At 45.8% G+C, this 25554-nt stretch overlaps 1 protein-coding gene across 1 annotated transcript in view; it reads left to right on the top strand.

The window, feature by feature from the left end:
* Positions 1–25554, top strand: part of LOC126267932 (discoidin domain-containing receptor 2-like) — a 737095-nt gene that overhangs the window by 553022 nt on the left and 158519 nt on the right. Inside the window, exons 10-12 of the mRNA XM_049973242.1 lie at positions 2328–2614; positions 2666–2819; positions 8368–8567. Coding sequence (XP_049829199.1) covers positions 2328–2614; positions 2666–2819; positions 8368–8567 — 641 coding nt within the window. The remainder of the gene's footprint in view (positions 1–2327; positions 2615–2665; positions 2820–8367; positions 8568–25554) is intronic.

Raw genomic sequence — 25554 nt, 5'->3', positions numbered from 1 at the left:
AATCCATTCTATCTTCACCCTTCTCACTGTGCATCTCCTACCCCTTCTCTCTGCCTAGCCCCTGGAGTATGTTCACATACTAAAATGATAACACACCTGTCGTGCAGTTCAGCCTACTTGTCAGGGGTTACTATCCCTTTTCCAACCTCTCCCTGGCCCTATGGTAGCTAGGTACGTCTTACCCCCAAAGAGCTTCTTCCCAGACAGTTAGTGATATGTATCCCACATTTGGTTGTAATGGATATAGTGATTTAGGAGGAGATCCAAATAAGGCACACTACCAAATGGATAAGTGGCTAAATTTGTTTGAGACAGACAAGTCATCACATTTTTTTTTTTCTTTTTGCTACAGCCTTTATCCCGCATTGTGGGCAGGGTTGGCTGGGATAAGTACGGATTTGACATGGTTGATTTTAAGTGGTGGCCAGATGGCCTTCCTGCCACCACCCCATACCCCCAGGACAGAATTAGTGTACCTAGCTGTCTGTGTCTAGTGTAAATCGTGAAATATTGTGAATGTGTTTCAAATGTCTGCAAGTCGCGTAACTGAGGCGGGACATGCGGACCAGCCCAGTATTCACCCAAGTCCAGGCAGCAGCGTGTTAGTGCTCTTGGCTACCCTGGCGGGTAGACAAGTCCTCACAAACACACCTTATCAATTAACGTGCTAATATGTGGCACGAAAAGCGTCAAATGGCAGTCTACTTTCCAACCGTATTGCGCAACTTCAATGAAATGTTTAATTGTACTTATATACAACTTTCTGGAGCTATTTTGAAATATAACTGAAGACTCCTGGTGTTGAGTGTCGAGGATGCGGGTAATAATAAATACACTCCTGGAAATTGAAATAAGAACACCGTGAATTCATTGTCCCAGGAAGGGGAAACTTTATTGACACATTCCTGGGGTCAGATACATCACATGATCATACTGACAGAACCACAGGCACATAGACACAGGCAACAGAGCATGCACAATGTCGGCACTAGTACAGTGTATATCCACCTTTCGCAGCAATGCAGGCTGCTATTCTCCCATGGAGACGATCGTAGAGATGCTGGATGTAGTCCTGTGGAACGGCTTGCCATGCCATTTCCACCTGGCGCCTCAGTTGGACCAGCGTTCGTACTGGACGTGCAGACCGCGTGAGACGACGCTTCATCCAGTCCCAAACGTGCTCACTGGGGGACAGATCCGGAGATCTTGCTGGCCAGGGTAGTTGACTTACACCTTCTAGAGCACGTTGGGTGGCATGGGATACATGCGGACGTGCACTGTCCTGTTGGAACAGCAAGTTCCCTTGCCGGTCTAGGAATAGTAGAACGATGGGTTCGATGCCGGTTTGGATGTACCGTGCATTATTCAGTGTCCCCTCGACGATCACCAGCGGTGTACGGCCAGTGTAGGAGATCGCTCCCCACACCATGATGCCGGGTGTTGGCCCTGTGTGCCTCGGTCGTATGCAGTCCTGATTGTGGCGCTCACCTGCACGGCGCCAAACACACATACGACTAACATTGGCACCAAGGCAGAAGCGACTCTCATCGCCGAAGACGACACGTCTCCATTTGTCCCTCCATTCACGCCTGTCGGGACACCACTGGAGGCGGGCTGCACGATGTTGAGGCGTGTGCGGGACCGTAGCCCATCTTCATGGAGACGGTTGCGAATGGTCCTCGCCGATACCCCAGGAGCATCAGTGTCCCTAATTTGCTGGGAAGTGGCGGTGCGGTCCCCTACGGCACTGCGTACGATCCTACGGTCTTGGCGTGCATCCGTGCGTCGCTGCGGTCCGGTCCCAGGTCGACGGGCACCTTCCGCCGGCCACTGGCGACAACATCGATGTACTGTGGAGACCTCACGCCCCACGTGTTGAGCAATTCGGCGGTACGTCCACCCGGCCTCCCGCATGCCCACTATACGCCCTCGCTCAAAGTCCGTCAACTGCATATACGGTTCACGTCCACGCTGTCGCGGCATGCTACCAGTGTTAAAGACTGCGATGGAGCTCCGTATGCCACGGCAAACTGGCTGACACTGACGGCGGCGGTGCACAAATGCTGCGCAGCTAGCGCCATTCGACGGCCAACAGCGCGGTTCAAGGTGTGTCCGCTGTGCCGTGCTTGTGATCATTGGTTGTACAGCCCTCTCGAAGTATCCGGAGCAAGTATGGTGGGTCTGACACACCGGTGTCAATGCGTTCTTTTTTCCATTTCCAGGAGTGTAAATGAATATCCAGTAGTCATACGTACGTAGTTGGACCTGTGTGCACCTATGGACAGCAGAGACGAAGTCGGCTGGAGAGCGGCGCGCGCCTTTTGCAGCGACGGCGGCGAGCAGCGGCCAGCAGGCGTACATCGGGCTGGTGACGGGCGCGCTGGCCGTGGCTCTGCTGCTGCTGCTGGGCTGCACGGTGTTGCTCATGGTGCGCCGCGGCCGCAAGAAGGTGGCGCTGCTGCACAAGCACTCCGCGCTCGTCTCCAGCGGCGTCGCTCTCAACATGAAGGAGATGCTGGCGCCCGGGGGCGGCGTGCTCGGCGTCGGCGCCGGCGGCGGGCTCACGCGCGTCCTCACGCCCTGCAAGCCCAAGGCGGCCGCGCCGGCGGCGGGGGCCGCGGCGGCGGGGGCGGTCGTGGGGGCGGCGACGGGCGGCAAGGCCGGCGGCGGCGGCGGTGGCGGCGGCGCGGACAGCGAGGACAGCGAGGGCTCGAGCGTGTACCACGAGCCGTACAAGCTGCTGGCCAAGGCGGGCGCCGGAGGGCACCAGGAATACGGCTGCCTGCGCACCACCAGCAAGAGCGTCGGCCCGTACACCGGTGAGCGCTGCCGCCTGCACGCGGAAATCCCCATTCAGCGGATTGTGCAGAATGGACACTCGGCCAAGTACTGGAGATAAATCCTAAACTTCTCTACACGCATTTTATGTGAACTTGATATATAGAAAGTTGTTGATGGCGATCCAGCCTTTGAGTCTCAGTGGCGATGACTGTTTGAGGTGCCAGTTTCGAATGTCCCTATCTCCTTTTCTCATTAAAAAAAGGAAAAAGTGACCACAGTCATCTACACTAACCTATAGCTACACGTATTTCATGAAGGAAAATTCCAACTATGCCAGTGAACCATCTGCAATGGCTGCCACAGTGGACTCGCATTCGGGAGGACCACGGTTCAAACCCGTGTCCGACTAGCCTCATTTAGATTTTCCGTAATGGCCCTAAATTTCTTCAGGCAAATGTCGGCATGGATCCTTTCAAAGGGCATCGCCGACTTTCTTCCCCACCCTTCCCTAATCTGATGGGACCGATGACGTCGCCCTTTCGTCCCCCTCTCAAACAAACCAACTAACCAATCTTCCTTCTTTCTCTCACAATCAGCATTATTGTGTGGCTCCCACTGGCGTTGCAGAAATATATCCTTCAGTTACAAAAATAGGCTATCTGATCAGAAGTGTACTGATCCCAGTTAAAGGACATTAATATTGGGTGAACCACTATTTGCCCTTATTATGTTTGGTTTGTGGGGCACTCAACTGCGCAGTCATCAGTGCCCGTACAAAGTCCCAATTTTATCACAGCCCACTTTTTTTCTCAGTCCAATTTTTTCACAGTCCAGTCTAGCCACTGCCACGAATGCCGAGGATGATGATGAAATGAGGAGGACAACACAAACACCGAATCCCCAGGCGGAGAAAATCCCCAACCTGGTCGGGGATCGAACCCGGGATTTCGTGATCCAGAGGTAACAACACTACCCACCAGACCACGTGCTGTGGACTCTTTGCCCTTATGATGGGTTTATCTCAGCTGGGGACTCTTTCCAGAGAAGTGTGGGCGTCTGTGGAAGAAGGGCAGCTCATTTTTCGCAAGAGCCAAAAGCAGAGAAGTTTTGATATTTGATGCTTGGTTCTGGTGCAAAGTCTACGTTTTAACCTATCCCAAAGGAGTTCTGTTGGATTCAGGCAGGGACTCTGGGCAGCTCAGTCAAGTGGAGGAATGTTATTGTCTACAAACAGTCTCCTGAGGGGTGGTGCTTTGTAATGCTACCATTCGTTTACCGCATGCAGTAGATGGTACTGTGAAATTTATTCATATCCTTCCTCATTTAGCGTTTTCGTAAGTGCAACAAGAGAACCACACACAAACCACGAGAACCACCCACATGTGGTAACATGGGGTAGACAAGTATTCGTCCCTAGACCCGCTTCCTGGCTCGAGGGCTGCAGCGCTCAGCGTCGCTGCCCATTCTCCCCAGCGCCACGGGGGGGTGGGGGGGGAGGGGGGAGGGGGGGGCGGACAGAGGAAAATGTGAATGCACTGCACTTAAATGGTGACCAGTTGCACTGCGAATGAGTTGGTATTATTTTCCACATTTTTCATATCGTAGATCACAGACAATATCAGTTACTTATTTTTGGTGCACAGAAGACATCTAGCACAAACTGTCGGCATACTGACAGACACAAACAAATTTTCGCACTCAAGTTGCCACGTAATTGTGACTTATTTAGTTTCATAATCGAAAAAAGGTCTTTGATACACATGCGTTGATCGAAATCCTCCAGGTTTTTGTAACCTCATTGTGGAGACATGGATACTCTTGCCAAGAAACCACTGTAGACGTGCTGAAGAGCTATCGTAATATGATTTGTCTTCAAAATGGGAATTACATAGCAGATCAATTAGTTCCACATGCACGTGCACAGGAACACTTTGAACTGAACTGACCTGCAAACGATCTGTAAAACAAATCGAAAACTGATGTAAGATCGGTGGTTCCCTCAAAATGGTTAGAAAATTATCCTTTTACTTCTTGCAAGGAACAGTGAATTCTTCAAACCTCGTATTTTGTACAAAGCCATTGAGTTTAGGGAAAGCGATAGTGTTTGACATATTTTGTCCCTTTTGCAACCCGATTCTCTTTCTAGATGCATCCCCATCAAATCAGAAATTAATTGCTTCTACCCTTGCAGCACGTTACTGTGGGCAGTGTACAGTCAAGTCCACTTAAAGTGCGAAGTTTGCAATCTATTCTGAATGTTCTTATTTTCGTTCCTGCATTCCCCTTTCCTTAAAAAAGCCAATAATGATGCATTTGAAGTCAAAAATTTGTTTCAGGCATTCCCCTTGACTTAACCAACATACTTTACAGTAATAAATGAAGTCTTCATACTTTTTGTTCAGTTCCATCGACGACCGTTGCAACAGACAGTGAAGTAATGCGTGCAACTTCGGAAACTTTACTATTGCTCCACGAATTTCTTCACGTTCTCGATGATTGAAAATTCAGCATGAAGTGCTTCTTGATGCGCAGAGCAATGAAGCCCGTCTGTCGAACGTCGTAATTTTGTGCCCCCACCGTCCTCAACTAAACCTCCAAATTCATTCAGCATGGTGCTCTAATATCATTTCACAACAAATTTCGGTTCCTTTCGATTATGTGAATACATAATAGATACTGACAATTCTCGTCCATCTCTTCTGTCATTCTCACTTAGTTTTAAAATTTTGCGACGATATGTCGCCAGAGTGGCCCTTTTTCTGCAAACAGCCAGTGGACTAGTGAACGTCGCACATACCAAAGACAGCGTGCACCGTAAACAGCACTGACACCGCGATTCTGACGAAATGACGAAAGTTGTGGCGATTGCTGCGCAAACACTTTCTCCATGTGCGCCTGCACCATAATTACTCTACCATTGGGCTTACACTTGTCTGGTATGAGACTTTCCCGGGAGGGGGGGGGGGGGTGTTGACAGGGGTCCGAACCGCACAGTAGCCTGGGTTTGGTGTGCGGAGGCGGTGGGGTGGGTGGACTGCTGTGGCCTGCAGTGGGGTTGTGAACGAAGGAGGGCTGCGGCGGGACGAAGCCTCTCCGTCACACCCATGCCCGAGGCAGGTTTCGAACCTGCGACCGTAGCGGTCGCGCAGTTCCAGACTGAAGCGCCTAGGACCTCTCGGCCACATCAGCCGGCAATGGCTTACGCGCTGTGAGAGTGTCGTTTTTCACCTTTAAAGTACGAAAAGTATATTTTCAAACAAAAAACCACACTGTCGCACACAAATTGTGTGTCCATCATTATTCCTCGATATTGTAATACACTACTGGCCATTAAAATTGCTACACCAAGAGGAAATATAGATGATAAACGAGTATTCATTGGACAAATACATTATACTAGAACTGACATATGATTATATTTTCACACAATTTGGGTGCAGAGATCCTGAGAAATCAGTACCCAAAACCACCACCTCTGGCCGTAATAACGGCCTTGATACGCCTGGGCATTGAGTCAAACTGAGCTTGGATGGCGTGTACACGTACAGCTGCCCATGCAGCTTCAACACGATCCACAGTTCATCAAGAGTAGTGACTGGCGTATTGTGACGAGACAGTTGCTCGGCCACCATTTACCAGACGTCTTCAATTGATGAGAGATCTGGAGAACGTGGCAGCAAACGAACATTTTCTGTATCCAGAAAGGCCAGTACACGACTTGCAACTTGCTGTCGTACATTATTTTGCTGAAATGTAGGGTTTAGCAAGGATCGACTGAAGGGTAGAGCGACGGGTCGTAACATATCCGAAATGTAACGTCCACTGTTCAAAGTGCCGTCAATGCGAACAATAGGTGACCGAGAGGTGTAACCAATGCCAGCCCATACCATCACAAAGGGTGGTACGCCAGTATTTCTCTGCCTCGTGATGACTGGGTGTTGTGTGATGTCCTTAGGTTAGTTAGGTTTAAGTAGTTCTAAGTTCTAGGGGACTGATGACCATAGATGTTAAGTCCCATAGTGCTCAGAGCCATTTGATACGCCAGTATGGCGATGACGAATACACGCTTCCAATGTGCGTCCACAGCGATGACGCCAAACACGGATGTGACTATCACGATGCTGTAAACAGAACCTGCATTCATCCGAGAAAATGACGTTTTGCCATTCGTGCACCCAGGTTCGTCGTTGAGTACACCATCGCAGGCGCTCCTGTCAGCGTCAAGGGTAATCGCAGCATGGTCTCCGAAGTGATAGTCCATGCTGCTGCAAACGTCGTCGAACTGTTCGTGCAGATGGTTGTTGTCTTGTAAACGTCCCCATCTTTTGAGTCAGGGATCGAGACGTGGCTGCACGATCCGTTACAGCCATGCGGATGAGATGCTTGTCATCTCGACTGCTAGTGATACAAGGCCGTTGGGATCCAGCACGGCAATACGTATTACCCTCCTGAACCCAACGATTCCATATTCTGCTAACACTCAATGGATCTCGACCAAAGAGAGCAGCATTGTCGCGATACGATAAACCGCAATCGCGATAGTCTACAATCCGACCTTTATCAAAGTCGGAAACGTGATGGTACGCATTTCCCCTCCTTACACGAGGCATCACAACAACGTATCACCAGGCAACGCCCGTCAACTGCTGTCTGTGTGTGAGAAATCGGTTGGAAACGTTCCTCATGTCAGCACGTTGTATGTGTCGCCACCGGCGCCAACCTTGTGTGAATGCTCTGAAAAGATAATCATTTGCATATCACTGCATCTTCTTCCTGTTGGTTAAATTTCGCGTCTCTAGCACGTCATCTTCGTGGCGTAGCGATTTTAATGGCCAGTAGTGTATATGACACAGGACTTTAAAAGGAAATATACAAGTACTAAATGTATAGAGAGCAGTACTGTGTCATGTATTTACATTCATGGCACGCACTACACATTTTAAGTAATGACTAATGCAATGTGGTGGCTCAAATAATTTTAACCCTTTATCCGTGAAGATGGTCGAAGATCGAATCTGGTAGATACTTGGCTCAAATATGATGGCTCAAACATGCATTTTATACATAAACTTTCTGTTGCATCAGTTACATCTCAGTGTCCAAGTAAACGTTGGAACGGAACGGAGTCGACTTGTGATGAATTACTTCTAACAAAAAATTATCGCCCGACGGATGAACGTACATCTCTTTCACTGGTCTCTTATAAGGAGACTTCATTTCACTCTCAAACAGTGAGGACTAGTGAATAGCGTACACCATCAGGTCTTAACGAGACATCGAATTGTGTGGGCCGCGCGGGAATAGCCGAGCGGTCTGAGGCTCTGCAAACATGGATGGTGCGGCTGGTCCCGGCGGAGGTTAGAGTTCTCCCTCGGGCATGGGTGTGTGTGTTTGTCAGAATAATTTAGCTTAAGTAGTGTGTAAGCTTAGGGACTGATGACCTCAGCAGTTAAGCCCCTTAAGATTTCACGGACATTTGAACATTTGAACAATTGTGTCGGAATGTTGGTAGTGGGTACGCTGTTGCGTGGTAGCGAGGTGTTCCTCAGTGTGCTGAGTGGCTGCCGTGTGTCGGTGTGCCCGCAGACTTCACGAGCGTGGCCAGCTTCCAGGAGGAGGTGCGCTTCGCGTCGCCATCTTTCCACAGCGCGGCGGCGGCGGCGGTGACGCGGCCGCCCTCGCAGTTCGAGTTGCAGCCGTTCGCGACGCCCACCAAGGCCGCCGGCCCCGCAAGCGCCGCCCCCACCGTGCCCGAGGCCTACTACGCCGCCACCGACATCGTCATGGTAAGCCGCTGCTCTCTCTCTCTCTCTCTCTCTCTCTCTCTCTCTCTCTGTCTCTCTCTCCTTCAGACCGCTAACGCTCTCTTAATAAGGGTGCCCACAGAAATCGCGTAGCAGAGCTCAGTTGTTTGTACTAGCGCGGACACTGTCCCGGTCTCACCTTATGAGGCAGCACGTAATGCACGATACTTGTTGCCCCACTTTCGGCCACCCTGAGTTACTCATGCGCTGCGCTGACAGAACCGACGTGTGAGCCCTACTACATTTCTCAAACGATTTTAAAGAAATTCTTCTCTATAAAAAATTTAATTTATGTTTTACTTACAACTTTATATATCAGCATCATAAGAAAGTGTCCGTCATTTTGCTAATGCTCATACTTATTGTAGTATTTGCGTCTAAGTAAGACACTGTGCGACGTTCTATAAGTTTGCAGTGGAAAATAGGTCCATGGTTCAAATGGCTCTGAGCACTATGGGACTCAACTGCTGTGGTCATTAGTCCCCTAGAACTGACAACTACTTAAACCCAACTAACCTAAGGACATCACACACATCCATACCCGAGGCAGGATTCGAACCTGCGACCGTAGCAGTCGCACGGTTCCGGACTGCGCGCCTAGAACTGCGAGTCCAACGCGGCCGGCAAATAGGTCCATGTTACACCATATTTTGTTGTTTATGAAATTTAGCCTACCGTATTGAAGTTTTCCTTATACTCAGTTGGAGCTCACTACCTACCTTCGGTCTTGAGGAAATGTATTTTATATAACACACTCAGTTACTATCGGCGCGCCAGCATTAAATCCAGAATGAAATATCCCTGATATCTCCTCTTGCAATTTCAGCGGCATCCTGTAACTAAACACGATTATAATAAACAGCTGGTACTGAAACTTACCTAAGCATTTCCTTCCTACACATCAATGCCGCGAGACAAATGAAAACAATTCACAGTACACATTACATCATCTCTTTGTTCCTCCACATTCAAAGAGAGTTCCTGAACTCAAATATCTTTTGATGTGTTAAAGATATATTGTATTTTCCTCCTGATTAGTAGTTGCAAGTAGGTCATAAAACCAATTAACGGCGTCTCTACGAACAAAACTATTCTCGTTTCTAGCTGTGGAATAGTTATTCTCTTTTGAGACAGTATATTTTGTAGCTCTGAAGTTGTGATTGATGACTTGGAAAATCCTGTAGACTACATGTCAAGGTGAGAAAACAGGGTAGATTAGAAGCAAAGACATTTGAGCTGCATAAGTTTAGTTCTTTACTCGTATGACAGAAACGATGATTAGCTACTGGGTGTGAGTTTTTTCATATTTGTAAGATGACTGAGGTGAAGAAAGTGTATTCTTTGGTGAGTTTCAGAAACAGCTGTTCAGTATTAAACACACACTTGGTTATAAGAGTCACTCAAATTGCAACAAAGGAGAAATTTAATTCCCCAGACTTCTTAGACATTTTATTTCTTTACGGAAACATCAGTAGAGAATTTTGACTAAAACCTACATTTTTCTTCTTGCCATGTTGAAATTTCCTCCTTTCGCAAAAACGCAGCATAGTTATACATAATGTAGAAAAATGGTTGAAATGGCTCTGAGAACTATGGGACTTAGCTTCTAAGGTCATCAGTCGCCTAGAACTTACAATTAATTAAACCAAACTAACCTAAGGACATCACACACATCCAAGCTCGATGCAGGATTCGAAGCTGCGACCGTAGCGGCTCGCGGTTCCAGACTGTAGCGCCTAGAACCGCTCGGCCACCCCGGCCGGCTATACATAATTTAATCTTACTAACAAGTTAATGGAGATGCCATTGTGACGTAATCCTGAAACAGTGATTTACTGAGTGCGATCATCGATATTTTATGAAAAAACAACCATAGAAATAAACGTGCCATTTTTTCACATATTTTGTTGCACAACCCATAGCAATTCTCGTTCCACCAGCTATCGATGGCCATTAAAAAGTACGTTGTCTCATTCAAAAAGTCTATATTACTTGATTAGCATAGTAGATGACGAAGTTTTGCATATTAACCATAGGAAAAATACCCTTCTCTTTGTGTGATATCATTCACCAAAATCTCATTTTCATAACTCAAACTGTTTATGAGATATGAGGCACATTTCATTCTGGATTTATTACGAGCGCACCGATCGGAACTGAATGCGCTACATAATATCGATTTTGTCGAGACTGAAGGTAGACAGAGACCTCTTCCCAGGTACAAATAAAAGCTCAATATGCAAGCTAAATTTCGTATCAAGCAATATATCGTATAAAATTTACCAAACAGAAAATCATAGTGACCCCTATTTTTTATTGCAGACAGTAATGTCAGAAAATGAGTCCGTCTTGATGCAAAACCCCTTGATTCGTTTATTTCTTTATTATCGCAAAATAGTTTCGGCGACAAATATCACCATCATCAGTGTCTGTTTTAATATTATTTATTGTATTTTACAGCATGTATTAAGCAATTATTGGCGCTATTTGTGACATATTTTTTGTGTTCTTTTTTTCTGTTGATGTCTTTTTTACTTAGTGAACATAATGTCATGTACGTTGGATGGTATGTGGCTGCTTTTTACACAGAAAAACAAAACTTTTGCACCTTGTTTCTGATCCAGAATATTACACCATCTTGCTGTTAACTAATAGGTGTGGGTAACAGCAAGATGCCGTAATATTCTGGATCAGAAACGAAGTGTAAAAGTTTTGCTTTTCTGTGCAAAAAGTAACCACATACGATCCAACGCACATGACATGATGTTCGCTAAGTAAAAAAGACGAGCTGGCCGGAGTGGCCGAGCTGTTCTAGGCGCCAAAGTCAGGAACCGCGCGTGCGCTACCGTCCCAGGTTCGAATCCTGCCTCGGGCATGGATGTGTGATGTCCTTAGGTTAGTTAGTTTTAAGTAGCTCTAAGTTCTTGGGGACTGATGACCTCAGAAGTTAAGTCACATAGTGCTCAGAGTAGTTAAAAAAACGGCAAGAGAATAAAGAGCACAGGAAATATATCACAAACAGCGCCAAAAATTGCTTAAAACAAGCTGTAACATACAATAAACAAGATTAAAAAAACCCACTGATGATGGTGATATTTGTCGCCCAGACTAGTTTGGGATAATAAAGAAATTAACGAATAACAAGGTATTTTGCACGAAGGCGGACTCATTTTCTGATATTACTGTTTTTCTATGCAAGCGCGGACGAAATGGAAGAGTTCCAAGATAATATTATTGTTCATTGGAGACTTTTAGAATTTCGTGTAGTGTCTTACTGAAACGCAAAACATCACGATAACTGTGACTAGTAAGAAAAAAATGGGTTCTTCACCACGAAGCCGATGCATCATGCTATAAGTAAAACAAAACTCAAGTTTTTTTATCGTACAGTTTCTGTAAAATCGTGCGACAAATACTGCAGTGTTAACGGAGGACGCCAGACGTGTTTTTCGTAATGGCACTCTTGCGCCTCGACTAGCGGTTACTCCGTGTGCACCGGTAGGGGCGCACAGCTGCAGTGGACAGCAGGCTGAGTGCTGGCGGTCTTTCCCACTGCCTCCGGATGGTTAAAAGTAACAATAAACGATGGCTGGTACTGATTATTAACTGTATCGTAAGTTAATCCATTAATTCCATTAATTATAATTCTCCCTGGCCACTTCTTACTTCTGGCAGATTAACCTTCCTGTTGTGGTTGGCAGGAGAGACAACACAGTGTTACTAGAGGAGGCCGAAAGGCACGCGACTTAGCTCACGCAGGCTGGCGTGAGGTCAGGAACAGGACATGGAAATTAGAATTTAGAAAAACGGACGTAGCTGGTGGAATACTTAACTTTATCCGTTAAATGATGAACGTCGCTCTTGACGGTACATGAGTCACAGTATCAATAGTAACTGATAATGGCGCCTTGCTAGGTCGTAGCAAATAACGTAGCTGAAGGCTATGCTAACTATCGTCTCGGCAAATGAGAACGTAAGTAGGCAGTGAACCATCGCTAGCAAAGTCGGCTGTACAACTGGGGCGAGTGCTAGGAAGTCTCTCTAGACCTGCCGTGTGGCGGCGCTCGGTCTGCAATCATTCATAGTGGCGACACGCGGGTCCGACGTATACTAACGGACCGCGGCTGATTTAAATGCTACCACCTAGCAAGTGTGGTATCTGGCGGTGACACCACACTTCCACCTTCAGAGTTTGTTGAAAATGGCTGCAGCACTGAACATTAAATCGAACTAAACGTGCATATTGTCCGACCTAGACTGGAGCACGACCCTGCGACCGCAGATCATGGTGATCACCGTAAGCCGGCAAACTCTTAGTGGGACAGCTCAGTTGAACCTGTGATGGACCTCCTGGTTCACAGTATTGGGAGCCACCTTAACTGATGCTTCTGTTGGTCATTGGTAGAACAACTTTAATTATAAATGAACAGCAGAATATTTGTGTTCTGTACAGTTAATTTATTTTGTTAATCAGTTTCTGGCTTAAAAGGCTATTTGCAGACTTTAACTGACTGGTGTCTTCGAAGAGGATGCAGTATTCATGAAAACACTGAAAAAAAGCTTAAGGGTGATAAGACGTCAAACGGACTGCCTTGGAGCAGGAAAGGCACCACAGGACATTTTAATTTCCACTCTCTATACTTTTACAAGTAAATTCATAAACCTTTGTCAGCATGACCAGGAAGGATCAGGATTCACATTCATAGGAGTGGAAGTGCAAAAATATAGCAAAATATTTTTTTTGTACATATGAAATTCCATCATTTTTTCCCTTACTATTGGCGGCATTTGTTGCTATAGGTACGCTTTTCTTCATAAGTAAGAAGGACTGTTCGATGAATTTTGCACAGCTACAAACCATACTTACAGGTGTGTGAAACTCTAGAATCTATTAAATTTATGAAAAACTGAATGATCTGTTACGTTTTAAACTTTATGTTTGGAAAAAATTAAATTCTTTAGTTAATTATCTAAATTTTTACTACAGTTTTTTAATAGATTTGGAAAATTCTAGAGTTTCATACACCCGTATGTATGGTTTGTATGCTGTGCAAAATTCATCGAAGAATCTCTCTTATTTATGAAGAAAAATGTACCTATAGCAACAAATGCAGCCAACAGTAAGTGAAAAGATGATGAAATTTCATATGTACAAAAGAAATATTTTGCTATATTTTTGCACTTCCACTCCTATGAGGGTGAATCCTGATCCTTCCTGGTCATAGTGACAAAGTCTTAGAACTTTATTTGTAAAAGTATAGACAGTGGAAATTAAAATGTTCCTGTGGTGTCTCTCCTGCTCCGTTTGACGTCCTACCCCCCCCCCCCCCCCCCAAACCCTTAAAACTGAATACAAACAGTCACAACCACAACAAACCGAAGTCTGCAAGCGCGATCGAAGACAATGATGAAAGGTAGGCAATCGAAGGCGACTGAGAAGTGATATTTTTTGGTACTTGTTGTCAGCAGGAAAACCAGATCTGACATTGCAAAGGGCGTCACAGGATGAAATAGTTTGTTTCCGGTAAGGGAAATTCGAAATTTAATGTGAAATCGTCTGTTAGTACAAACACTCGTAGTGAGACTGTGTACAGAGAGAGGGCGCGCACTCGCTGTACACTGGGACGGGTCTGAGTCGCTCCCCTATCACCGTGCGTGATCTGAGGGGTGTATGGGCAGCCACAGCGGGTCTCATTCAGCTGATCAAGGCAACAGCAGTTGCCGAAGAAAGTGGGCAAGGTTTATGAGGCATCAGAGCATCGAGATATCCGCAAAAAAGTCCTTACAAGTGCTTTTAGACAAACATTTTTGTCTGGTACGATACTTTTAGCTTGAGAAACGAAGATATTAAATGCCCACCGTAAAGGCAGCTAAAAAATAATTGAATTAGCAGAATGAAGAAGAGCTGGCCAGTTATGTATAACAAGTCGCCCAGAACAATATTTGCATACCGTTAGGGGTCAAGGGGTAGCTAGCTTCTTTGACTGTCAAAGAAAAAATCTTGGGTCCCAATTTACACCTCGATACCTGCTGACATTTTAAATGACAATCACGAGCTATCACAACGAAAGACTTCAGCCATAAGCAGTCCCGCTCAGTTAGCCAAATTCCTTGTGAAAACGGAGGAGTGGACATCCGGGTACCCATTTGTCTTTTAGGTGAGAAACTGCCCCTGAAGATGGAAGAATAAGCAATGGTCAACCTCACGAGGACGCAGACAGCAATAGAAACTAGAGCCTTGCGGACGTCTTGCAATACTTTGGCCAGGATGGTTCCTTGTAAAAGCGGACTGCCGATTTCCTTCCCCGTCCTTTCGTAATTCGAGCTTGTGCTTCGTCTTTAATAACAGTGCTTTCGGCGGAAGGTCAAACTGTAATATCGCTATTCTTTCCCGCGATACAGTTCTTTGCGATATCACCTGCCAACAGCATTGGTTGACTCAGAGCCCCGTCATCTACTGCCTTCAAGCCCTCACCTTCGATATACTGCTGATCATTCCGGCCTCTGCATGCAGTGTCGTGTCTCACATCTCATCGACCATGCAACGCCTGATAATGAACTACAATATAGCACCCCCATTATTGTCCACTTAGCTCTGTTCCATTTGTCTCAAATTAGTGGCTAATAACCAGGAAAGGGAGCCCGACATAATAAAAAAATATTAATACGTTGCAGTATTACTGACTTCTTTTTAATCTTGGTGTATGACTGGAGTCAAAGCGAAGAAGAGTTACATGATCTGCCGAATGGAATGAACAATCTAATGAGTACAGAATAGTCATTGAGAATAAATCGAAGAAAGATGGAAGTAACGAGAAGCAGCAGAAGTGAGAACAGCGAGAAACTTAAAATCAGGGTTATGGTCGCGAAGTAGACGAACTTAAGGAATTCCACTACCTAGGCAGCAAAATAACCAATGACGAACGGAGCAAGGTGGACATCAAAAGCACACTAGCAGTGTCAAAAAGGACTTTCCTGACCAAGAGACTTCTACTGGTATCAAACATTGACCTTATTTGGAAAATTAAATTTTTGAGAATGTACGTCCGGACTACAGTGGTGATCGGTAGTGAAACATGGACTGTGGAAAACCAAAACAGAAGAGAATCGAAGCATTTGAGATGCAGTGCTCCAGACGGTTGTTAAAAATTAGGTGGACTGATAAGATAAGGAATGAGAAGGTTCTGCAAAGAATCGGAGAGAAAAGGAATATGTGGAAAGCACTGACAAGGAGAAGGGATAGGATGATATGAGATCTGTTAAGACATCAGGGAATGACTTCCATGGTACTATAGGGAGCTATAGAGGGGAAAACGGTAGAGGAAGACAGACATTGGAATACATCCAGCAAATAATTGAGGACATAGGTAGCAAGTGCTACTCTGAGATGTAGAGGCTGGCACAGGAGCATAATTCGTGGCGGGCCGCATCAGACCAGTCAGAAAACTGACGATCCAAAAATAAAGAGAAAAATGATGGGTAAATGTTTCAGAATAAATAGTACAAAGGGTAAATGATGTTTTTAGGCATCAGTGTCCTTACTGGTTTGATGTGGTTCGCCACATCATCATTTCCTGTGCCAACGTTTTCATCTCAGCGTTATCACTTGCACTCTACGTCCTCAATTATTTGCTGCTTGTGTTCCCGTCTCTGTCTCCCTCTCCACCTCCCTCCGCTACCAAGGAAGTTGTTCCATCATATCTTAGCACATGTCCTATCATCCAGTCCCTTCTTCCTGTGAGTGTTTTTCTTACGTTCCTTTCTTCGCCAATTCCACGCAGAACCTCCCCATTCTTTATCTTACCATTGCAGCTGATCCCCAACAATATTCTCTAGCTAAAGATCTCAAACGCTTCGATTCTCTTCTGTTCCGGCTTTTTCACATCTCATGATTCACTACTGTGCTGTGCTTTAAACGTACGAATACATTCTCAGAACTATCTTCTTTAAATGAAGGCTTGTGTTTCATACTAGTAAATTTCTATTGACCAGGACAGCTCTTCTTACATGTGTTAATATAATTTTTAAGTCCTCCTTTCTTCGTGCGTCATCTTTTTATTTTTTATTTTTTTTCCAATGTAGAGCATTTCTTGAATATGTCTACTTTGTGATTCCTAACTTTAGTATTTCTCGTTGCTCTCATTTCTGCGGCATCTCATTACATTTGTCTTTTTCCGGTTTTCTCAGAGGCCGCATTCTGTACTCAATAGATCGTTCATTCCATTCAACAGGTCCTGTAAATCTTCTCTACTTTCACTAAGGACAGCATTGTCATCAGCAAATAATATTATCTAGATTCTTTCAACCTGAATTTTAGTTTCACCGCCAGCCGTGGTGGCCGAGCGGCTCTAGGCGCTTCAATCCGGAACCGCGAGACTGCTACGGGCGCAGGTTCGAATCCTGCCTCGGGCATGGATGTGTGTGATGTCCTTAGGTTATTTAGTTTTAAGTAATTATAAGTTCTAGGAGACTGATGACCTCAGATGTTAAGTCCCATAGTGCTCAGTGCTTAGTTCCACCATTGATCTTTTCTTTTATTTCTGTCATTGCTTCTTCGACATACACTCATATGGTGAACAGTATGGGTGAAAGACGGCATACCTGCGTTACCCAATTATTAATCCGAGCAATTCGTTGTTAGTCTTCCAATCTTACTGTTTCCTCATCGTTCTGGTGCATATTACATATTACCCGTCTTTCCCTGTAGCTTGGTCCTTACAACTTCAGAATTTCATATGTCTTGTACCATTTCACTGTCGGATTCCTTTCTCCAGGTCGACAAATTCTATGAACGTGTGTTCATTTTTCTTCAGTATTGCTTCTATTATTATCCACGACTTCAGAACTGCCTCTCTGGTACCTTTACCTTTCCTAAAGTCAAACTGATCACCAGCTAACAGATACTAATTTCTCCTTTCCATTCTTCTGTATATTATTCTTGTCTACAACTAGGATACATGAGGTGTTAAGCTGATAGTACGATTGTTATGGCACTTCTCAGCTATTGCTATCATCGGAAATCTGTGAATGATTTTTTCCGAAAGTCTTTTGGTCCGTAACCGCCTCACAGTTTATAAATACCGAATAGTCGGTTCGGTGCCATTTCCCCAGGGTTAAATATTTTACTTTATTGCTGCAGGTAGCGCATCATATATTTTTATTTTTTGTTTCAAAAATGGCTCTGAGCACTATGGTACTTAACTACTGTGGTCATCAGTCCCCTAGAACTTAGAACTTCTTAAATCTAACTAACCTAAGGACATCACACACATCCATGCCCGAGGCAGGATTCGAACCTGTGACCATAGAAGTCGCGCGGTTCCGGACGGCGCGCCTAGAACCGCTAGACCACCGCGGCCGGCTATTTTTTTGTTTATTCCATGCGCTACACTTACGTGAAAGTTATAGTAAATGAGACGGCCGGAGTGGCCGTGCGGTTCTAGGCGCTATAGTCTGGCGGTCGCAGGTTCGACTCCTGCCTCGGGGATGGATGCGTGTGATGTCCTTAGGTTAGTTAGGTTTAATTAGTTCAAAGTTCTGGGCGACTGATGTCCTCAGAAGTCAAGTCACATAGTGCTCAGAGCCATTTGAACCATTTTTGTAGTAACTGATATATCTAATTATTATAAAATAGTTTCTACACTTAAAAACGCCGCATATCCATCAACAGTCAATTATCTTCCAGTATTGGCCTAATAGGTCGGCCCATCTAGCAGCGCGCACCAACGCCCTGATTCCCGACTGGGAAGCCGTGCCGGTCCCCATCACGAATCCGTCCGGCGGATTAGGGTGGAGGTCCGGTGTACCGGCCAGCCTGTGGATGGTTTTCCATCTGCTTCGGCGAATACGCGCTGGTTCCCCTTATTCCGCCTCGGTTACACTCTGTCGGCGATTGCTGCGCAAACGCTGTCTCCACATACCCCTACACTATACTTACTCTACCACGCAAACATTCGTGGTTACACTCGTCTGGTATGAGACGTTCCCGGGGTGGGAGTCCACTGTGGGGGGAGTGTCCACTGAGGTCCGAACCGCACAATAACCCTGGGTTCGGTGTGGGGCGGCGGTGGGGTGGGTGGACTGCTTTTGCCTGTTGTGTGGTTGTGAACCACTGAGGGCTACGTCGTTTCTAGGCTCCCAGTTCGATACACAATACACAATGTGTCTAATAAATCACCTTTTTTTATACGTCTGCCTTTTGCCATTTCTAATGGTGGGATTCTTCTAAATATGTTTTCATTTTATCTACTATATGTCCATAAGCGTTCTTGTGCAGACATTATGAATAAGAACACAGAATGGAAGTTCACGCATTGCTGTGCAATGTTCTTAACACTAATGCTTTTTTACAGAGTGTGATAGATCGTGGTAAAGGAAGCATAGTGATGTTGCGCTTGTTAATGTTAATGGACTCTTTTGCAAAGAATGTGGAAAGATTGATTGAATTTGAGGCGGACATCTATTGGCAAAACGCACCTTTAGCTATGTTACTTTGCGTTAGCCAAAAAATTGAGCGATTAGTTTCGTGGCAGCAAACTCCGGCTTCACACACATAAGACTTTGCTCTTTATTCTTAAAAAAATTGTCATTTGTGTATCACTATACTCTCCACGAAATGTTAAAAATTACATCATTCCAATGAACCTAATGACAGGCAGTAGATATACTTCATTTCGCTCCGTGAAAAATTTTAGGGTTTTAACAATGTAACTAAATTAGCTGAGCACCTGCTGTTGCTTAGGAATGTCTTTATTCCTGCCTTTTACTAATCCATCTTCTCCACCCCGTCACCCCTATCTGTCGATCTCCATCTCCCCCTCTGTGCATCTTCTCCACCCCTCACTTTCCATCCATCTCCTCTCTCTGTCCATCTGCTCCTTCAAGCCATCTCCTCCTCTCTCCCTTTCTCCTCGCTCACTATCTCCTCGTCACCAATTCCATTTCCTCTTCCCATGGCTTGGTCCATCCTGTCCTCCACCGTTCCTCTGTCCATGCCCACCTCCCCCCTGGCTCTGCCCATTTACTCCTCTTTCCCTTCTCTGCCCATCTGCTCCTCCTCCATCTCTCCAACTGATATTCCCCCACTCTGTTCATTTGCTCCTCCTTCTACAGTCCATCTCCTTCCTCCCTTCTCTCTGTCATTCTCATCTGCTTCCTCTCTCTTTCCCTCTCCTCCTCTCATTCTTACTGTCCATTTCCTCTTTCCTTTCTGTTTCTATATGCTCTCTCCTCTCTGTTCATCTACTCCTCTTCCCTCTCTCTGTCCATCTCCCCCTCTCCCTCCCCCTCCTTCTCCTCCCTCTCTCTGTCTGTCTCCTGCTCCTCCTCCTCCTCCTCTCTCTGTCCATCTCTTCCTCCCACTCTCTCTGTCCATTTCCTCCTGTTCTCTTTCTCTGTCCATTTGTTCCCTGTTGATCCATTGTGGACATGGAACAGCGTCTTGTCAAGTATTTAACAATGAAATTCAGTTGAGACGTTATATGATTTCATTTTTAGTACCAATTTCGGCATTCCATTATGCCATCTTCAGGCTAAATATGCATATCTCAAAACTAAACGATATCGGCATACTGAGCCATATGTTCCTGGAGTCGTGAATGCTGTTGCTTACCTCCACAGTATTTCTTTCCAGATAGTAAGTAGCAGGGCTTAATTTCGGACGAAACGCACCGGAACGCGTTGCGGCACTGTTCAGCACCGGAGATTTGAAATAGTACACGTGTATTAAACCACAAGGTTACTATAATTTGCCGCTGCGCCAGCACAAGTGAACGTGGCACAATGGGTCACCAACGTCATGTGACGGGTAGGAGGTACTGTGTGTGTGTGTGTACGCGCGCACGCATGTACAGTCTTGTCACAAGTCTCTGTCTCTCTCTCTCTCTCTCTGTCTCTCTGGCCAGAAGGGGGGGGGGGGGGAGTAGTAGAAGGGGGCACGTTCCGGCATCTAAAAGTTTAGAAATTAAGCACTGTGAATTAGTATGGATGAAGAGTCTCCAGGGATCAAGACGAGCTTTTTACCCGTGGCTTTGCCCATGTACGAATTTATCACACATACATTTCCACGTATATTTAACATATTTCACACATATTTGTACACATGATTTACTGTATCTATAGCTAATTTAATCCTGTAGTTTCGTTTTCCTGTAGGGCAATGTTTACGTCACATTTCTTGCACTATAAATCTTGCTATGATATAAATCCTCAGGCACGTCCAATTGTATACGTCAATACTGTCTGCGAAACGTGTTGCAAGTAGAGATAGTAGTACTGAAGTAATAAATCAAAATGTCATGCATGGTGCGGTTGCTTTCCACGTATCTCAGTGTTGTTGAGGTCATATATCCTGAACCATGTGTCGTACAATGATATACTTTTGCAAGTTCGCCCAGTGCATAAGTGAATACTGTCTTCAAAATGCGCTCCCATAAGATTTCACACACATTTGAACATTTTTTTGTTGTCCATAAAACTATCTGTGTATAACAGAACAAGCTAAGTGGACTTGTTTAGGTGTACAGAACTAATTTAGATTATTAGGACAGACTGCTAAACTACAGTAGGGCAAGTAATAATACAGAACTTTGCCAACAGCAATTTAGCTGCCAGTTTTTTTTTTTTTTTTTTTTTTTTTTTTTTAAGTAATGAAGCTCTGATGCTAGTCAACTCTGAATGCCAGTTGTTAGGAAGGAATTTTTATTTTGTTTCAATTTTTAAGATATTACAGTCACTGTAGAGAACTCTGTCGTCAGTAATGTGGTTGAATCGTTTTCAGAGTAAAATACATCTTACTATAGATGTGCGTTGGATTATATTGTAGACAGCAGTTTGACCTTCCTTCAGTGAAATTTTACTACAGAGGTGAGGCGACGCAGAAGCTGCATTTTTTGGTAGGTTTCACAGCTACAGGGAAAGACGGATAATATGCAGTATGTACAGGAACCAAGAGGGAACTTTGAGATGAGAAGAAGAGCTTGATCACTCATTTTAAGTGATTTCAGTTCCCCATTAAGATTTCGAGAGAGACGGATAGACGAGAGGGGTGAAGAGGTGATGGACAGAGAGATGGGAAGGAACAGGATTAAGAAGGATGGTAATGCTTTTCCCCTACTGTTCAGTCTACACGTCGCAGAAGCAATGACCGGAAATATAGGAACGATTAAAGACTGGGACTAAAATTCAGGATGGAAGAAAACATTCGCTGACGACATTCCTATCCTCAGTGAAAGTGTACAAGAAATACAGGAAGTACTGAATGGAACCAACAGTCTAAAGAGTACAAAATATGGATCGAGAGTAAGCAGAATTTAGGCAAAGTAACAGAAATGAGAAATGAGATTAGTAATAAACTTAACATAAAAAAGGGGATCTCAAATTATACGCAGTTAACGAGTTGTTCTACCTCGAAGGCAAAAGTAACGGATGAAAGTAAAGCATGATGGACGAAACAAGGACGATGCAAAACACAGAACAGCACAGATGATGAGGACGTTCCGGCGAAGAGAAGTCTGCTAGTGTCAAACATGAGCCTTAATATGAGTAAATAAAATTGTGAGAAAGTACATTTGGAGCACACCAATGTATAATACTGAATCATGGACTGTACGAAAACCGAAAAAGAAGAGAATCGAAGAGGCTGAGGAGTGTTGGTATAGAAGGATGTCGAAAATTAGATAGACTTACAAGTAAAGGAAAGAGACACGTGTAGCATTGCTTATCCCTGAATACACGTAGACCACGTTCAGTGGATGTCACAGAAAAGTGATTTGTAGTGTTTGTTACTTGGATCTTCGAGGGCACGATGGTTGATTAAGAAAAGAAGCACTATAATACGTTTACAATAGACAATTTTTATTAACACTTTTCGTCGCGCGGTTTCACATTTCTAACCCAAGAAAAGTCTCACCATAAAGGAATTATCCTAATAGGGCGGAAATCAGTAGGAATGACGTAAATGTACAGACAAATAGACTATTACAATTTCATAAAAATTATATAATTTATTCAGGGGAAAGAGCTTCACAAATTGAGCAAGTCAATAGCGCTTTCACCCACCACGGATCCTTATGTAAGCAGTTTTTCGTGATTGACTGACTTGTTGCATGTCGTTCTGAAGGATAGCGAGTCATATTCTATCCACCTTGAGTGCTGAATCGTCAGAATCCCGAGCTGGTTGGAGGATTGTGGCCATAATGCTCGCCGCATACGGATGGGAATTATGTTGCTGAAATGGAAGCCCAGGACAGCTTGGCATAACGAGCAATGACATGGGGAACAGAATATCGTCGACGTATTGCTGTGCTGTGAAGATACCGTGAATGAAAAACAAAGGGATCCTGCTTTGAAAGGAAATGGAACCCCAAACAATCCATCATGGGCGTCTCCTGATACATCTTCGCTAGTCATCTGGGCCTAGTTCAAAGCGAGACTCAACACTGTAGACAATTCTACTCCAGTCAATGAGATTTAGAGCAGAAGAAGTGCCTGGAGACGGGCTAGACAGCGGTGGAATAGCAACCTGACTGTCGCCAGTCATACAGAACTGATGGTCTCGGGTGTCGTCCCATGTCGAGCCAGGGCACCTTTGTTTGTCATCCATGGTGCCCTCACAGCACAGCACTACGTCGACAACATTCTACATGGCAAGCCACTCTGGGCTTACATTTCAGCAAGATAATGCCCGCCCGCACACGCCCAGAGCTACTGTTGCTTGTCTCCGTGCTTACCAAAGCCTGCCTTCACCACCAGTAGTGCCAGATCTCTCGCCGATTGAGAGCGTTTGGAGCGTTATGGACAGGGCACTCCAACCAGCTTGGGATTTTGAGGATCTAACTCGCCAGTTGCATAGAAATTGGCACGAAATCTTTCAGGAGGACATCCAACAACTCTGTCGATCAGTGCCGTGCCGGATAGTTGCTCTCATAACGGCCAGAGGTGGCCCAACGCACTATTGAATTGCTCACTTTGTGAAGCTCATTGTCTTGAATAAATCATTCAATTTTTCTGAAAAATTATCATTCCTTTTTCCATACACGGACATCACTTCTACGGATTTCCGTCTCATTGGATAATTACTTCGTGGTGCGCCTCTTTTTTTTTTGTCTTATAGTCTACACTCCTGGAAATTGAAATAAGAACACCGTGAATTCATTGTCCCAGGAAGGGGAAACTTTATTGACACATTCCTGGGGTCAGATACATCACATGATCACACTGACAGAACCACAGGCACATAGACACAGGCAACAGAGCATGCACAATGTCGGCACTAGTACAGTGTATATCCACCTTACGCAGCAATGCAGGCTGCTATTCTCCCATGGAGACGATCGTAGAGATGCTGGATGTAGTCCTGTGGAACGGCTTGCCATGCCATTTCCACCTGGCGCCTCAGTTGGACCAGCGTTCGTGCTGGACGTGCAGACCGCGTGAGACGACGCTTCATCCAGTCCCAAACATGCTCAATGGGCGACAGATCCGGAGATCGTGCTGGCCAGGGTAGTTGACTTACACCTTCTAGAGCACGTTGGGTGGCACGGGATACATGCGGACGTGCATTGTCCTGTTGGAACAGCAAGTTCCCTTGCCGGTCTAGGAATGGTAGAACGATGGGTTCGATGACGGTTTGGATGTGCCGTGCACTATTCAGTGTCCCCTCGACGATCACCAGAGGTGTACGGCCAGTGTAGGAGATCGCTCCCCACACCATGATGCCAGGTGTTGGCCCTGTGTGCCTCGGTCGTATGCAGTTCTGATTGTGGCGCTCACCTGCACGGCGCCAAACACACATACGACCATCATTGGCACCAAGGCAGAAGCGACTCTCATCGCTGAAGACGACACGTCTCCATTCGTCCCTCCATTCACGCCTGTCGCGACACCACTGGAGGCGGGCTGCGCGATGTTGGGGCGTCAGCGGAAGACGGCCTAACGGTGTGCGGGACCGTAGCCCAGCTTCATGGAGACGGTTGCGAATAGTCCTCGCCGATACCCCAGGAGCTACAGTGTCCCTAATTTGCTGGGAAGTGGCGGTGCGGTCCCCTACGGCACTGCGTAGGATCCTACGGTCTTGGCGTGCATCCGTGCGTCGCTGCGGTCCGGGCCCAGGTCGACGGGCACGTGCACCTTCGGCCGACCACTGGCGACAACATCGATGTACTGTGGAGACCTCACGCCCCACGTGTTGAGCAATTCGGCGGTACGTCCACCCGGCTTCCCGCATGCCCACTATACGCCCTCGCTCAAAGTCCGTCAACTGCACATACGGTTCACGTCCACGCTGTCGCGGCATGCTACCAGTGTCAAAGACTACGATGGAGCTCCGTATGCCACGGCAAACTGGCTGACACTGACGGCGGCGGTGCACAAATGCTGCGCAGCTAGCGCCATTGGACGGCCAACACCGCGGTTCCTGGTGTGTCCGCTGTGCCGTGCGTGTGATCATTGCTTGTACAGCTCTCTCGCAGTGTCCGGAGCAAGTATGGTGGGTCTGACACACCGGTGTCAATGTGTTCTTTTTTCCATTTCCAGGAGTGTATTTTTGTGTCACTAAAGAACTTTCTAGGAGCAATGCAACTTTCTTACGGATAGCCTATTATACCAGGTACTCGACAGAGAAATATTCAAAACGTAAACCGAGAGCACGGCAGGAAGACGACAGTCGGTGAAGGTGCCCGAATAGCAGTCTGAGCAGAAGCCTGATCAGAACGATTGCTCTCTTGCAGTCCTAAACATCGCGCGTGTATACCTGTACTTTCCACACAGCCACTCACTCTCTACAGTGTTGATACAAATAAATATGCCATCCTGTGACGTTTTACGATTATGCTGCTTACGCTACGTATCTGGCCCTCTTTGTCCGTGATATACAACAGGCTCTAGATAACGGCTCCCAGGTTGATGTCCTTATTTCTCGACTTTCGAAAAGCGTCCGACTCAGTTCCGCACAGTCACTTTCTCCAGAAAC

Source organism: Schistocerca gregaria, chromosome 4 (assembly GCF_023897955.1).
Source record: "Schistocerca gregaria isolate iqSchGreg1 chromosome 4, iqSchGreg1.2, whole genome shotgun sequence".
Lineage (NCBI taxonomy): Eukaryota > Metazoa > Arthropoda > Insecta > Orthoptera > Acrididae > Schistocerca > Schistocerca gregaria.
Note: the sequence above shows the minus strand (reverse complement) of the source record. Positions and strands in the feature narration are given on the sequence as shown.